The 16661-nt window shown below is 40.2% G+C and overlaps 1 protein-coding gene across 1 annotated transcript in view; it reads right to left on the bottom strand.

The window, feature by feature from the left end:
• Positions 1–4673: 4673 nt before the first annotated feature.
• Positions 4674–16661, bottom strand: part of ccny (cyclin Y) — a 254211-nt gene continuing 242223 nt past the window's right edge. Inside the window, exons 9-10 of the mRNA XM_073054830.1 lie at positions 15458–15620; positions 4674–7813 (exon numbers count right to left, since the gene is read on the bottom strand). Coding sequence (XP_072910931.1) covers positions 7697–7813; positions 15458–15620 — 280 coding nt within the window. The 3' untranslated portion in view covers positions 4674–7696. The remainder of the gene's footprint in view (positions 7814–15457; positions 15621–16661) is intronic.

Below are 16661 nucleotides of genomic sequence, written 5' to 3'. Positions count from 1 at the left end.
ACAGGAAAGGAATGGAGGGTTATGGACTGAGTGCAGGTAGGTGGGACTAGGTGAGAGTAAGCGTTTGGCACGGACTAGAAGGGCCGAGATGGCCTGTTCTTGTGCTGTAATTGTTATATGGTTATATATGGTATATTGAGGAATTTAAGGTGGGGGGATATATGGGAGCAGGATTTAAGGGTTGGCACAACATTGTGGGCCGAAGGGCCTGTACTGTGCTATACTATTCTATGTTCTAATGTACTTCATATTTAGATCATAATCTCAAATATTTAACAATAACTAATTTATACAGCACTTTTCATACAGATGATGGAGTTCAAAGTGTTTTACAATGGAATAAAGTGCAAACATGAAAATAAAAGCTAAAAAGATAAAAGAGGATGTTAGTTAAAAACAAGGTTAAATAAATAGGTTTCGAACTGGCATTTGAAAGTATCAACTGAGTCTGCATCCCTCATAGTTTTAAGTATTGAATTCCACAGTTTAGGAACATTGTTCAGAAAAGCTGAGCAGCAAATTATCCTTCAAGAGAGATTGTTTAAGTTCAGGAGACCAGCACATGATGACCTGAGAACTTGAGCGAGATTATAAAACAAGAACAATGTACTTTGACCCCAGACAATTAAGAACTTTAAAAACAAGTAAGAGAATTTTAAAATTAATTCTAAAAGCCAATGCAGAGTAGTTAGGATGGGAGTGATATGGTGGTTTTAGCTAAAATCTAGCAGGGGCATTCTGAATGAATTGAATTTTGTCCATACATTGTTTTAGAAGGCCAGTAAAAAGTACATTGCTGTAATTTAGTGATATAAAGGCATGAATTAGTTTTTCAGCATCATTACATGACAGAAACAAATGTACCTTTGTACTATTTCTTAAGTGTAGAAATGCTGCTCTGGGCACTTTCTTTATGTGGGATTAAAATTCAAAGCTGAATAAAGGATAACACCCAAGCTAGTTAATTCTGATTTTAAAAGAGGAGCCACGTTCCCAAGTTTATCTCTTTCGGCTTTGGGTCCAGTTAAGAAGTATTTCAGTTTTATCTTTTCCCTCCTGCCGTCTGGGAAAAGGCACCAGAGCATTCGGGCTCTCACGAACAGACTATGTAACAGTTTCTTCCCCCAAGCTATCAGACTCCTCAATACCCGAAGCCTGGACTGACATCAACTTACTGCCCTCTACTGTGCCTATTGTCTTATTTATTATTTATTGTAAGGCCTGCACTGCTTTGTGCACTTTATGCAGTCCTGGGTAGATTCTGCAGTCTAGTGTATTTTTTGTGTTGTTTTTACGTAGTTCAGTGTATTTTTGTATTGTTTCATGTAGCACCACGGTCCTGAAAAACATTGTCTTGTTTTTACTGTGTTCTGTACCAGCAGTTATGGTCAAAATGACAATAAAAAGTGACTTGATTAGTTTTAGGAAATTATTGCTCATCCATTTGTTTATTGCAGCTACACCAGAAGTCAGATAGGGTGTTCATGCTCAAGACATCAAGCTCAACTGAGATACTGTATACAATTGTGTGTTATCCTCATAACTGTGGAAATCAAGTTGAGACTCTCTCATGATGTCTCATAATGGGAGCATTATAAGGCAAAGAGTAGAGGACCAAGACAGCTTCCCTAAGCAACAGCAAAAAGTAAATCATGTCTTAGAAAATTTATCTCCAAAACAGACAAGAAAAAAATTCTCTCTAAGATATATAAGCAAAACTAATTAAGGGTACTACTAGAGAGGCCAAGCCAGGTCTCAAGGCGATCTAGGAGAACACTGTGGTCATTTGTGTTGAAGACAGCACTTAGATCTAGGAGAATTAGAACTGAGACCCTGTTGAGTCTAAGGTTGCTGACAATTTTGGTAAGGGCCATCTACATGCTGTGGTCTGCACTAAAACCTGACTGAAACTCTTCTAGAAAATTGCTCTCATTCGGAAAGTTGTCTAGTTGTTTGAACGTTTTACTAAGTGAATTTTTTAACCCTAAGTGGGGACTCTGTTTTCATATGCAGGATATATGAAAAGAGTGGCTATAACTTAGTTATATTTTTGCTGCTATTAATCTGCTTCACCATTTCACTTACCCTTCAGATGCCTTATTCCAATTAAAGCCATTACCTTCCCTCATCTCAACTGCCCCTCAATAATTGAATCCTCAGCTTTAACAAGAAAAACTGCAGATGCTGAAAATCTGAAATAAAAATGGAAAATGTTGGAAACGTTCAGCAGGTCAGGCAGCATCTGCAGGGAAGAACTAAGTTTACATTTCAAGTTGACAACCTTCCATCTGGATATCAACCTAAAATGTTAAATCAGTTTCATTCTCCAGTAATGCTTCATGTCCAACTAAGTATTTCCAGCATTCTCTATGCTCATTTTAGCTCTCAACTTTACTCTTATAAATCTAAATCTGTGTGTTAGATGATGGGAAAACTGACTTCCAGATAGATCTCCTTGTGATATAATCATCTACCAATGAATCTGTTGTTTGCCACGTAGGTCATCATGAAGATTAAATGATGATTCCTCAACATTCCGAAGTTCTGAGTTGCTCGGAGCTCTATTCAAACACCCAATTCCTAATCCTGTGCATAGAAACTTGATATCAGAAGGGAATTAATTGGTATATCCAGTTCTTTCTTATGCTATTCCTTAAGCAGAAATAGAGGGGCAATAGTAAATTACAAGCTGTAAACATGACGGTGGTGATGTTTTCAAAGATGCAAATACCTACATAGTGCAGGCAAAGGGAAGGCATCTGGGTTACTGGATAAGACCTTAAGATATAGGGAGAAGTAGGCCATTCGGCCCATTGAGTCTGCTCCGCTATTCAATCACGGGCTGATCCAATTCTTCCAGTCATCCCTACTCCCCTGCCTTCTCTCCACACTCTGCGATGCCCTGGCTAACCAAGAACCTATCCATCTCTGCCTTAGATACACCCAATGACCTGGTCTCGACAGCCGCTCATGGCAACAAATTCCACAGATTTACCACCCTCTGACTAAAGTGATTTCTCCACATCTCAGTTCTAAATGGACGTCCTTCAATCCTTAAGTTGTGCCCTCTTGTCCTAGACTCCCCAACCATGGGAAATAACTTTGCCACACCTAATCTGTTCAGGCCTCTTAACATTTGGAATGCTTCTATTTGAGATCCTCCCTCATTCTCCTGGACTTCAGGGAATACAGCCCAAGAGCTGCCGGATGTTCCTCATACGGTAACCCTTTCATTCCTTGAATCGTTCTCATGGATCTTCTCTGGACCCTCTCCAATGTCAGTATATCCTTTCTAAAATAAGGAGCCCAAAACTGCACACAATACTCCAAGTGTGGTCTCACGAGTGCCTTATAGAGCCTCAACATCACTTCCCTGGTCTTATATTCTATACCTCTAGAAATGAATGCCAACATTGGGTCCGCCTTCTTCACCACCAGCTCAACCTGGAAGTTAACCTTTAGGGTATCTTGCACAAGGACGCTCAAGTCCCCTTGCATCTTGAATTCTCTCATCTAAATAATTATCTGCCCATTTATTTCTTCCACCATAGTGCATGACCATACACTTTCCAACATTGTATTTCACTTGTCCATTCCCCTAAACTATCTTAAGTCTTCCTGCAGGCCATCTCTGTTTCCTCAACACTACCTGCTCCTCGACCAATCTTTGTATTATTTTCTGTTTCCTCAACACTATCTGCTCCTCGACCTATGACTGATGACTAATGTAAAAACAGTGCTGACAGAAAATAGTTTCCATCACAACCAATTAACAGCAAATTAATCTATCAACACTAAATCTTCATACTCTTAAAAAACACACCATTATGTTGGCATCATAAAAGCCACTTCTGTTGGTAGAATCAATACCAGTATAGGGGAGTGTTAGATTGGCTGGTTGAGTGGAGTCACAACAACCACACACTCAACAGCAGCAAGACCAAGGAATTGATTGTGGACTTCAGGAAAGGGAAATCAGGAGAACACACACCAGTCCTCATTGAGGGTTGAGCAGTGAAAAGGATGAGCAGCTTCAAATTTATAGGCATCATCATCTAAATGGATCCATCCAGCACATTGATACAATCATGAAGGCTTGCCAGTGGCTCTACTTTGTTAGGAGTTTGGAGATTCGGTAGTATCACCAAAGACTTCTACAAATTTATATAGATATACAGTGGAAAGCATTCTGGCTGTTATGCTACAGCTTGAAATGGGGCCCGAGAGGCTGCAGAGTTTTATAAAGTCAGCCAGCACCATCATGAACATATCCCTCCCCACCATCAAGGACTTCTTCAAGAGGTAGTGCTTCAAGAAGGCGGCATCCATCATTAACGACCAGCATCATCCAGGAACATGCCCTGCTCTTGTTATTACTATCAGGGAGGAGACACACACTCAACAATTTAGGAACAGCTTTTTCCCCTCTGCCATTAGATTTCTCAACAGTCCACAAACCCATGAATACTACCTAGTTATTCCTTTTTTATTATTTATTTTTGTAATTTATAGATTTTTGTCTCTGCACTGTACTGCTGACACAAAATAACCTATTTCACATCATATGTCAGTAATGTTAAATCTGATTCTGATTATGTTACTTTAAAACCCTATTGAAACACCCGAGATTTTTTTCTAATGGAATATTTTGAATAAGCACAAATATTGCAGGATTTAACCAAATTGGCACCTAACTTTATTAAAATAGTCATTCACTGTCACAGTAATGGGAAGCAATTGGAAATCTTCAGAGCTTACCCAAAATTCTAACCAGGCTGGCAGCCCTTTGGTAGGTTACTGTATGCTTAAGAATGAGATACAGTCCAGGATATCTGTAGTGTGCAGTTTATCCATCGACACTCTTTTGTATTTGGCAAAGTTGACCAACGAAAGGGATTTAAAAAGCGCCGTTTGCATTAATACAAAGAAACATAAAATGCTCAATGTAAGCCATTTTCTGAGGTTTAAACATTAAAAGTCAAACCGAAAAAAATTGCTACAGTAGGTTTTCTCAGCACAAGAAACATAATTAAAGTACATAATCAATTTGTCACAAAAAAAGCTTTTATATTCCAACTAACCAAGGATGAAGGGAAATCTCTCTATACAGAGGTAGAGTCCAGTGCACATGGCTAAGACAAGAATCACCAGTCTAAACTAGACTGAGGCAGATTCTACCGAGACCACTTTACATTTTAAGTAAGCATCAGAATGTATGTACATACATACAATAAATAGGTTATACAATCTTTAACAAGTTTAATAAATTTCACAAAAGTACACTTATACTGGGATAATTACAGAGTTCATCAATGTTCATCTCATTAAAATTCACTCGCAGTTATGTTAACATGATGAATTTTTCTCTCTAAAATACTTTGAAAACTGTGTATCAAAAAAATTAAATCAGTGATTAAATTACTAAGGTTAAGGTTTTGGTCAAAACTGGTTTTGAGTTATACGAATGGATTTAATAATTAACACAACTAATTTATTTATCCTAATTTTTGCTCTCTTTTTCTTCCAAAGGCATCAATGTTTGCCAGGTTCCACAGATGCCCCAGCTGCCTTTTGGCACCTCACTCCAACAGTTGTTTTTCACGAGCAAGACTGGGCAGACAAAATAGAGCATCAGAGCCAAGCCCAAGCTGGTGTCCAACTGGCACTCAGGCTGTGCCCAGAGCGGTTGCTGGGAAGCACGTCTGCTTTTTCTTTGAACACAGGATGCTGAAGCCCACTGGAGCACCCAAACGACCAATGAGATCCACTAACTTGGCAAAGATCACAAATCACAGCATCCCTGATCTGTATGGCTTAGCATACAGTGCAGTGCAGTCACCCTCTGAGCCAATGGAGCAGTGCAATTGTGTTTTTTAATAGAATTTCCCCACTGACAGTTCTCAACAACTTTGTTTCAGATGAGCAAATTGGAATTAAAATCAATGAGCATAATGCCTGAACCACTTGATAACAAACATAATGGTAGTAATTTTCCCTGCTCTTACAAACACTTTTGATTTCCCTCAAGAGGACACATTGTTTTCAATGGATCAAAATCAAGATGTTTTGCCCATTATATGGAGACAAGTCTACCCAGGAACTGCTATGTGTGGTTTTAACTGTGCATCACTTAAATGTCTAATAGCAGAGGGCAAGCATTTAAGGTAAGAGGGGATAAGTTCAAAGGAGATGTGAAGGACGTTATATTTTTACACAGAGAGTGTTGGGTGCCTGGAATGCACTGTCCGGGGTGTTGGTAAAGGCAGATGCTTTAGGGACTTTTAAGAGACGTTTAGATGTGGAAGGATGTGAACATCGTGTAAGCAAAAGACACATGATTACTAATCTAATTGATTTGGCACTACATTGTAAGCTGAAAGGCCTGTTCCTGTGCTGGACTGTTCTATGTTCTACCAGGTTCAATTGCAGATCTAGCCTGCAATTATGTTTCAAGAACAGTACAATTTTCAGTGAAATTGTGTGCTAAGAACACGATAGTGTGACAAAACAGAGATAGGGATTCACAGTATGGAATAATACAGAATTTCCACAAAATATCAGAAGAGGTCGCTGTTGAGTTCACTTTTGAGACATGAGTGATAAACATAATTCCTCATTTCAGTGAGTGATAAACCCATGTCAAACTGATATTACGTGAAATGTTGTGGAGTATTGAAAATTATAGAAAAGGCTAATAGAAATCATAAAATCAAGACAATAGCAAGGTGAATGTTTTCTGTCTTAAAATAGTGACGATATGACTGCTAACATATGAGGTACACATTTGGAAATTATCCATGTGAAATATACCTTCAAGTATATCATTTTAGAGAGTAATATGAAAGGAGCAGTGGCTATTCTAATAAAGATCCACATGAAATCTTGTGCTGCTAGACTGTCCCTGCAACCTGAACAGAGCTCTGCTCCAAAAGCATCAAAAAAACCAAACGGATATAACAACATCATCATGTGTTGTTTTGTGGAATAAGTGATTCTGACCAGTAAGTACCGGCTGTGATGTATTTCAATTTAGCACGTGGAAACAATTGCACTAGAGCATTGTACATCTTTCTGTGGCTTTTCACAGGGCTGAAAAGACGCTATGGATTTGCCTTCACTGCCTTCGTGGGGTAGGGTGGTGCAGAATAGGCAATGAATCAAACATTAAGCCAATCTCCAAAATAGTTTCTGAAACACAGCAGGTCACTGTTGACCATTGTGGCATTTCACACGAGTGGTTCATCTTTTACACACTCGTGAAAGTCTAACCATAAATTCATCAGGCTTAAAATAAATTAAAATTAAAATACCGGTGCTCACAAACTGCTCCAGCTAAGTGCTGAAAGCAAACCCCTTACTTAGCCACATTGTCTCAATATCTTTCCGGCAAACAGGCCAACTGCTAATGACATTTTTCCATCTCTGGACCCCCTTTTCCATTTATGACGGTGGCCCATATTGAAAGGGATGGGGGTGCAGTTTAGAGGCAGTGAAGATGCTAGAAATGAAAGTCCTTTCTCATTATTTCAAAGTTTTTGTTCTCTCAAATGAGATTTTTCCATTTTCCTGTGCTACACAAGATGGAGGCACTGTGAAGGCATCTAGCCAAAGTCTAATGAAGTCTCTCTTATTTTCTTTCCCCCAGACAAAAACTGGATGGATGATAGCGTACTTGTTCGAGCAAAGCTGCCCAGTATTAAGGAATGATGGCCGGAGACCATCGGATCACAGTCAGATTGTCTGCACTGGCTGAGCGCTTCCGAGCAGATTTCCTCAAGTCCTTGTACTTGTCCTCGCACAGTCGGGATAGTGCCTGGAAAATTCAAAGGCGACAGAGGTTAAATGTGCAACAAAGCACAACTGAAGAAACAATCTTGGAACGTGGTGAGTCATGGGCTTCATTTTCCATTTATAGATGATCCTTTACAAAAGGTTATTCCACCAGGCATAACCGGAGCTGACACACTAACTAACAACTTGTGTGACACTTGCCCTTTCACATTTAAAATAAAACCATTCATCCTTTTTGATTTAATTGTCAGCTGACAACATTTACAGGATAAATAAGTATGTTCATTTACACATCAAGGAGGTTAATCATCGACTTCTGGCTCACACGCCAGTGTTAAATGTGTAAACACAAGTCAACTTCAAACCTATAATTAGTGAGGACAGCTGTGAAAATTTTGCCATTTAACTTTCATATTAATTATGTTTTCATCCATTTCTAAAACAGTGCAACAAATATTCAATGAAAACCACATAAAATATTATGGATATTCAACAGACCCTAACTCAGCTGCAGGAGAGCCATGCTCTGGTCATATAAGATAGAACATAAGAGCACTTTATTGTGCTGAATTCCTGATGACTAATACCACAGACCTCCCATGTCACCTTACTGATGGTCACCTAATTAGAATTTTTTTTGTAATTTATTTTTATCAAATATTTAATATATTTATACCTCAGATAAATATTATGTGGAGATTTGTGACAAATATGATCATATGATATATATGTACAGTATAGAACCATAGAGCATTACAGCACAGAAACAGGCCTTTTGGCCCTTCTTGGCTGTGCCAAACCATTTTTCTGCCTAGAATCTGAAATACATCTTATGGAAATGTTCATTTAGTTAGAATTTTAACACAAAAAAGACCATTCAGTCCACAATGTCTAAGAGAAAGCCAGGAGGCATGGGATCCAGGGAAACTTGGCTGTGTGGATCTGGAATTGACTTGCCCACAGTAAGCAAAGGGTGGTATTAGATGGAATTATTCCTCCTGGAAGTCCATGACTAGTGGTGCTCAGAAAGGATCTGTTCTGGGAACCCTGCCTTTGCGATTCTTATAAATGACTTGGGTAAGGAAGACGAAGGGTGGGGTTACTAAGTTTGTAAATGACATGAGGGTTGGTGGTATTGTGGGCAGTTGAGAAGATTGTAGTCATATTGCAAAGGAACATTGATAGGATGTAGAGCTAGGCTGAGAAGGGGCAGAAACTTGAGGAAGAGAAGGTCAACCTTGAAGGCAGAGTACATGGCTAATGGCATGATTCTTAGTAGTGTGGAAAGTAAGAGGAATCCAAAGGTCTGCATACAAAGATCCATCAAAGTCGTGCAAGTTTATAGGGTGGTCAAGAAGGTGGAAGGGTTTGTTTGCTGTTAGTGGGGGGGACGGAGTTCAAAAGCCATGAGGTAATGTTCTAGCTCTATGAAATTTTAGCTAGACTCCACTTGGAATATTGTGTTCAGTTCTGGCTGCCTCACTATATGAAGGATGTGGAAGCTTTACAGAGGGTGCAGAGGAGATTTACCAAGATGCTGCCTGGATTAGAGAGCATGTCCTATGAGGAAACATCAAGCAATCTAAGGCTTTTCTCTTTGGAGTGAAGGTGGATGACAGGTGACTTGATGGAGGTGTAGATGATGAAGAGGAACAGATGGATAAAGTTTTCAACCGTGCTTTTGTCCCAGGGTGGCAATAGCTAATACAAGGGGGCAAACTTTCAAAGTGATTCGAGTAAAGCAAAGGGGAACTGTTGGAGATAAGGTTTTTACACAGAGAGTGGTAAGTGCATGGAATGCACTGCTGAGGATACTGGTAGAGGCAGGCACTTTAGGAGCAGTTAAGAGATTCTTAAATAAGCACATGGATGCAAGACAAATGGAAGGCTATATGAGAGGGAACGGTTAAATTGATCTTGGTTAAAAGGTCAGCACAACATTGTGGGCTGAAGGGTCTGCACTGCTTTATATTCTTCCAGTAATATTATAAATGATCTCACCTCCACAGCGCTCTGAGACAGAGAATTTCAGGCAAGCAGAAGTACCTGTGGACTTCAATTTTAAATATCACTTGCTAATATTGTAACTGTATACCTTCCTTGAGATTTTCACATTAGTGGAAAGATCTTGACATTTACCTTGTCATGACTCCTCAGGATCCTGCATGTTTGAATAAGATCTTCTCATTCTTCTAAACACCAAAGATTGCATTTTAATTTTTCTAGCTGTTTTTGAAAAGCCAATCCTCTCATCGCGTAAATCTCTGATATTGCAAACAGCTGAGGACCCCACAATGATCCCGGTAATCACTGATTACATGTTGCCAAATTGAAAACTACTCCTTTATCCGTATTCATTACTTTGGTACGCCCCTGCTAATAAATTACTTCCAACACCACAAAATCTTATTTCTGATCTAACTACTTGTGTTGCACATTATTGTTTTTGAAAATCCCAAATATATTACAGCTACTGTTTCCCCTCTGTGGTTTCGTACTGTTGTTTTAGCCGAGGAGTGGGGGTTGTGGGGTAAGTTCCCTCTACTTATTAAATGCCCCCGATGGCATGAGTCTGAAATAGCCTCTGACAACCAAGCCCAGCTCCTGGCCTTCACCAGTGGGCTCAGCTACTAAGCCTGGTGGAACCATTTCTACTGACAGAAGGGCCAAAAGTGGGTTAAAACCCGTTGCTTCGGGCAGATGGGGTTTATCAACTATTGTCGGCAGTTCATCCAGAAGACGGAAAATTCTGATCTCAAACCTTCATTGCCTTGCAGCTATAGCCACATATGGGGAAGACTCTGGGTGTAAATCTGAGAAAAAAGTCTGGACCTGGTGTCGGAAGGCAGTCCTATGTTGAACTCAATGCTGACTGGCAACGCCTGTGACACTGCTGGTACCAAACCGTATCCGTCTCTGCCATTCCTCTGAATTCATCAGCTACATGGAGAGGGGGAGCTTGTCGCATGGACAACAACTTGCTCTCCATATTGTGCTGCCCTTGTTTGCATACTTTTGAAAAAAAAGGATCAGCAATGATTGAATGGCTGAGCAGACTCAATGGCCGGATGGCCTAATTCTTCTCCTACGTCTTATGTCTACTTACGTGGGTATACAACGTAAACAGATAGGACACATCCATGGTCAACTTCAACCAACAGAGGAAGGTTTCTCTCTGATCCCATCTATCCATTCTGACTGACTGTTTCTCAAGGAACTGTAAATATATTTCTCAACCAACACACACAAAATGCCGGTGGAGGAACTCAGCAATATCTATGGAAGGGAATGAACAGTTGACATATTGGGCCATGAGCCTTCATCAGGAGTGGAATGGAAGGGGCATAAGACAGAATAAGAAGGTGGGGGGTGTGTTGGGGGGGGGGGGAGACAAGGAGGACAAAATGGCAACTGATAGGCGAGTCCAGATGAGGGGAAAGGTAGGTAGGTGGTAGAGGGAGGATCAAAAGGAAAGATGTGAGAAGTTAGGATGTGATTGTTAGGGAAGGCAAAGGGCTAAAGGAGGAGAAATCTAATAGGAGAGGACAGTGGACATTGAAGAATAGAAATGAGGAGGGGAACCAGAGGGAGGTGATGGGTAGGTGAGGAGAAGAGAACAGATGAGAGAGTAACTAGAATGGGGAATGGGAAAAGAGAAAAGAGAAAGAGAAGGATAGAGGTGTGAGAAATAATCAACAGTTATAGAAATTGGTGTTCAGGTTGGATCTACCCAGACGGAATATTGGAAGTTGATCCTCCAACCTGAGTTTGGTCTCATTGAGGCAATAGAGGAGGTCGCGTACAGACATGATTTCACTTTCAGAAAGCCATTTGGACTTCACTTGGTTCTTTTCAAATATTCTGAAATTATCTCCCTACTGACTAAAATTCCCTTGTTCATACAGACATTCTTCACTAATTATCTGAAATGGATGCTTCCAGATACATTTTTTTGTGTCTAATATGAATAGCAAACACTGCACAACCTATCACAGTTACATTTACTGCAACCATTGTAAACTACTGGCAGTAATAGAAAGACAAGTGACAGAACTCTGCAGGAATTATTCTGCCTCCAGTGAAGCGAGGTGAGAAGGCCAGGTGTGGGAGCCAACTGCTGGTCTATCAGCTACTTACCTCATCATTCTTATTTTCAGATTTCCATTATTTGCTTTTTGTTTTGGAAGAAAGTAGAGAGGGGATGTCAGAGGTAAGCTCTTTTTTTTAATATACGGAAAGTGCTATAATTTTCTATGTTCTATGTGTTGTTATTTAGATAGATAGATAGATAGATAGATAGATAGATAGATAGATAGATAGATAGATAGATAGATACTTTATTCATCCCCATGGGGAAATTCAACTTTTTTTCCAATGTCCCATACACTTGTTGTAGCAAAACTAATAACATACAATACTTAACTCAGTAAAAAAAATATGATATGCATCTAAATCACTATCTCAAAAAGCATTAATAATAGCTTTTAAAAAGTTCTTAAGTCCTGGCGGTTGAATTGTAAAGCCTAATGGCATTGGGGAGTATTGACCTCTTCATCCTGTCTGAGGAGCATTGCATCGATAGTAACCTGTCGCTGAAACTGCTTCTCTGTCTCTGGATGGTGCTATGTAGAGGATGTTCAGAGTTTTCCATAATTGACCGTAGCCTACTCAGCGCCCTTCGCTCAGCTACCGATGTTATACTCTCCAGTACTTTGCCCACGACAGAGCCCGCCTTCCTTACCAGCTTATTAAGACGTGAGGCGTCCCTCTTCTTAATGCTTCCTCCCCAACACGCCACCACAAAGAAGAGGGCGCTCTCCACAACTGACCTATAGAACATCTTCAGCATCTCACTACAGACATTGAATGACGCCAACCTTCTAAGGAAGTACAGTCGACTCTGTGCCTTCCTGCACAAGGCATCTGTGTTGGCAGTCCAGTCTAGCTTCTCGTCTAACTGTACTCCCAGATACTTGTAGGTCTTAACCTGCTCCACACATTCTCCATTAATGATCACTGGCTCCATATGAGGCCTAGATCTCCTAAAGTCCACCACCATCTCCTTGGTCTTGGTGATATTGAGACGCAGGTAGTTTGAGTTGCACCATATCACAAAGTCCTGTATCAGTTTCCTATACTCCTCCTCCTGTCCATTCCTGACACACCCCACTATGGCCGTGTCATCAGCGAACTTCTGCACATGGCAGGACTCCGAGTTATATTGGAAGTCTGATGTGAACAGGGTGAACAGGACCGGAGAGAGTACGGTTCCCTGCGGCGCTCCTGTGCTGCTGACCACCGTGTCAGACCTACAGTCTCCCAACCGCACATACTGAGGTCTATCTGTCAAGTAGTCCACTATCCAATCCACCACGTGAGAGTCTACTCCCATCTCCATTAGTTTGTGCCTTAAGATCTTGGGCTGGATGGTGTTAAAGGCACTAGAGAAGTCAAGGAATGTAATCCTCACAGCACAACTGGCCCCATCTAGGTGAGAGAGTGATTTGTGCAGCAAATACATGATAGCATCCTCCACTCCCACCTTCTCCTTATACGCAAACTGAAGAGGATCCTGGGATTCAACACCAATAGTGGACGTATCACCATTTCCACAGAAACTTAACCAGTATATTTTTCAGTTTTGTTTGCATGTGGCTTTAATAAAGTTTGCTTAGCAACAATAAAGATTCCACTGTGTAGATCATTCCAATCCAAGACAACCACCATGGTGAAGTATAAGCTATCATTTATAATAAAGGATTCATGGCACAAATAAAACTCTTGTACAAATGATGCAACTAGGTACAGATTTTGAAGGATTGTTTACAGTCACTGGGTGTCTTGTCAGATTTTCATAATTTACGCAATGTAGTCTTGTACTCATACAATTTTCATAGAATTCTTTACAGAAGAAGTTGGATGATTCAGTTATCAACTTTCACTCACTGAACATCCCTTCTCTACCTTTCCCTGACAGCACAGCCATAAAAGAACAACCTCATCAAACAATCAATTTAAAGCATCATTGGTTAAATGTGCTTCAAATTACAATCATTCTTGTGCTCGAGGGCAACTTCAAAAAAGCCCTGACGCCGTCATCTGGAGAAGCAATCTCTATCCCTCTCTGACAAACGATCAGGATTTAAATAAGCACCTGCTCGGGAGAGGCAGCACGCTCCAAACAACTATAATTATTTTTACCTGACCCTGGGAGAGTGCACTGAGTTCACATTATTCAGTGCTAGATGATACCATGAAAGGAAATAACCCAAACTCTGCCTGCAGGGCAATAGCTTAACTGTAAAAAGCTCTTCATAAATCTTACCTCATTGCTCATTTTCCCATCGGTTTCATCTGAAAGAAGTGATCAGTTTGCCCTCTAAGATTTATGTACTTTCCCCAAATTATTACAAGTCCCAATTTCCATAAAAGGTTATAGCAGAATATTAGTTGAGATTCCAATAAAAATGCAATACATTTGCATCCAAATCAATTCAGGCTACTTAAGTAAGGGTCCTTGAAATCAATTCCTGCCACTTCTTCTCCTTTGAGCAAATGTAAAAAACATACAACAGTACCATAGCTCAATAAAATCTCAAAGCAGCCAGAGAATATCTCAGCTATGAAGATTTACATCACAATAAATAGTATTCTCTCTATGACTGTGCTTATTTACACTCAATTGTAAATTCCGTCAACTGATGCATCTCATCAATAGATCACTTTATGAAATGATACTTTATAAAAGAGTCAAAAATTCAGAAATAAAGGTTGTTTTCACTGTTATGTTGGGCTTTATGCTCATTCTTGAACGTTAACAGCAAGAAGCCAGTTTATAAGCAAATGCATATATTACTAAATATCTGAGTCCTGAAGAAGGGTCTCAGCCCAAAACGTCGACTGTTTACTCTTTTCCGTAGATGCCACCTTGGGATTTCCAACATCTGCAGATTTTCTCATGTTTGTGATTTACTAAATATCTATTGAGAAGTGGTCAAGGCTGTGTATAGTCTCATTGTTTCATCTCTTAAGAGCTAGATCATTGAAGATTACAGCCATGCTGCTGGTGAAATAGACTCCAGGACCTGAATGACCTATTGATTTTTGTCTAAGATGAGCAAGCGCAGCACAGATGAAGATTTCCATGGAGAGCATCTCAAGAATTCATTGGTTCAGAAGACAGTGAGTAATTCAGACAAATGTGAAGTGGATGCACTTGTATTCACTGTGACCTTGCTGAATGGCAGAACAGTCCTTCAGTCTATATCTGTTACTATTCTTGCAGCATCTCTCAAATGAATGGCTTAATATTGTACCAAACAAGGATCAGGATCAGGTTGATTATCATGGTCTGATATGATGCAAAATTTTGCAACGGTAGTACAGTTCAAGGAAATAAAAATTATTATAAATTACAAAATAAATAAATAATGCAAAAATGTTGATTGTACCAGATAATGCATAGTCCAACAATGCTTAAACTTAGCTTTTCAATATATGTATAAAGAAATGACAAAAATATTGTTACAAAGCAGTGACTAACTGGGAAGAAGTTCACTCCAACAAGAAAGAATCAGTTTTCAATTACTAGACAATAGATAAAGGACAGATTATTATTATTAAGTCTCATGGCTTTTGTTGATGAGATACAATTGTAGCTCCTCACCTCCAGTTTCTGTGCTCTTTCCCTACTGAGTGGCTCCAGAGGGAAACTCAGGTTGTTAGCTTCTGCCAAGGATCGGAGGTCAAAGTAATACTTAGCGTAAACACTGGAGGGCACATTGATGTTGAACTGCAGCAGCTCCAGAAACTGGCGTTCCAGCTCATTCCTACAGAGAGCGAGAGTGAGGGAGCGAGAAAGAGGGGGCAAGATAGAGAAAGGGGAGGTAAGAGAGTGAGTGTGGGGGAAGAGAGTGAAAGCAAGAGGGGTAAGAGAGAGGAGGGGGAGAGAGAGACAGGAGGAGGAGGAAAAGGAAGAGGAGGGGGAGAGAGATACAGGAGGGGAAAGGGGGGGAAAGGGGGGGAAGGGGGGGAAGGGGGGGAAAGGGGGGGAAAGGGGGGAAGGGGGGGAAAGGGGGGAAAAGGGGGTAAGAGAAACAGGTAGAGAGATATAGATAAAGATAGGTTAGCAGCACATGCAGAAATACATCACAAAACAAAAACACAGAGTCCACATATACACCAAATGAGATCATGGGATTGCAGAAAACAATATTATTTGAAAGACTACTGCACAAATTAATGCACTCATGTATGTGAACTTGTTAATTTTAAAACAGAGCAAAATATTACACTTTGATTTTAATTCATACTCCAAACTACCGGTAACTATTTATATAATTATACCTACTCTATGGCTTTCCAATCTAAACATCTATATACTTAGGACTGCGTGGCCAGATTCTGCTGCGACTCTATTTACAAGCTTGCAGACAACACCACCGTAATGGGTTGAATCTCATTTAACAATGTCAGAGGAAAAGTGATAGAGAGCCTAGTGACATGATGTCCGAACAACAACCTTTCCCTCAATGTCGGCAGAACAAAAGAGTTGGTCACTGTCCACCGGATGGGAGGAGATGTACATGGTCCTGTTTGCATCAGTGGTGTTGAGGCCAAGATGGGTGAGAGAACACTACAGAAAATAGCCCTGTACCCAACTTGTCCATGTCAATCAAGGTGCCTACCTGAGCCAATCCCATTTGCCTGTGTTTGACACGTCTCTCTAAACTTTTCCTATCCATGTACCTACCCAAAAGTCTTGCAAATATTTTAATTGTCTCTGCCTGCACCACTTCAGCACATTCCACAAACTGAGCACCTACTGGATGAAATGAAATCTCAGCTTAGAAAAGGCTCTCTCTCTGAGG

This window comes from Hemitrygon akajei, chromosome 8 (assembly GCF_048418815.1).
Source record: "Hemitrygon akajei chromosome 8, sHemAka1.3, whole genome shotgun sequence".
NCBI lineage: Eukaryota > Metazoa > Chordata > Chondrichthyes > Myliobatiformes > Dasyatidae > Hemitrygon > Hemitrygon akajei.
The sequence above is the reverse complement of the archived record's forward strand: the minus strand, read 5'-3'. Positions and strand labels throughout refer to the sequence as shown.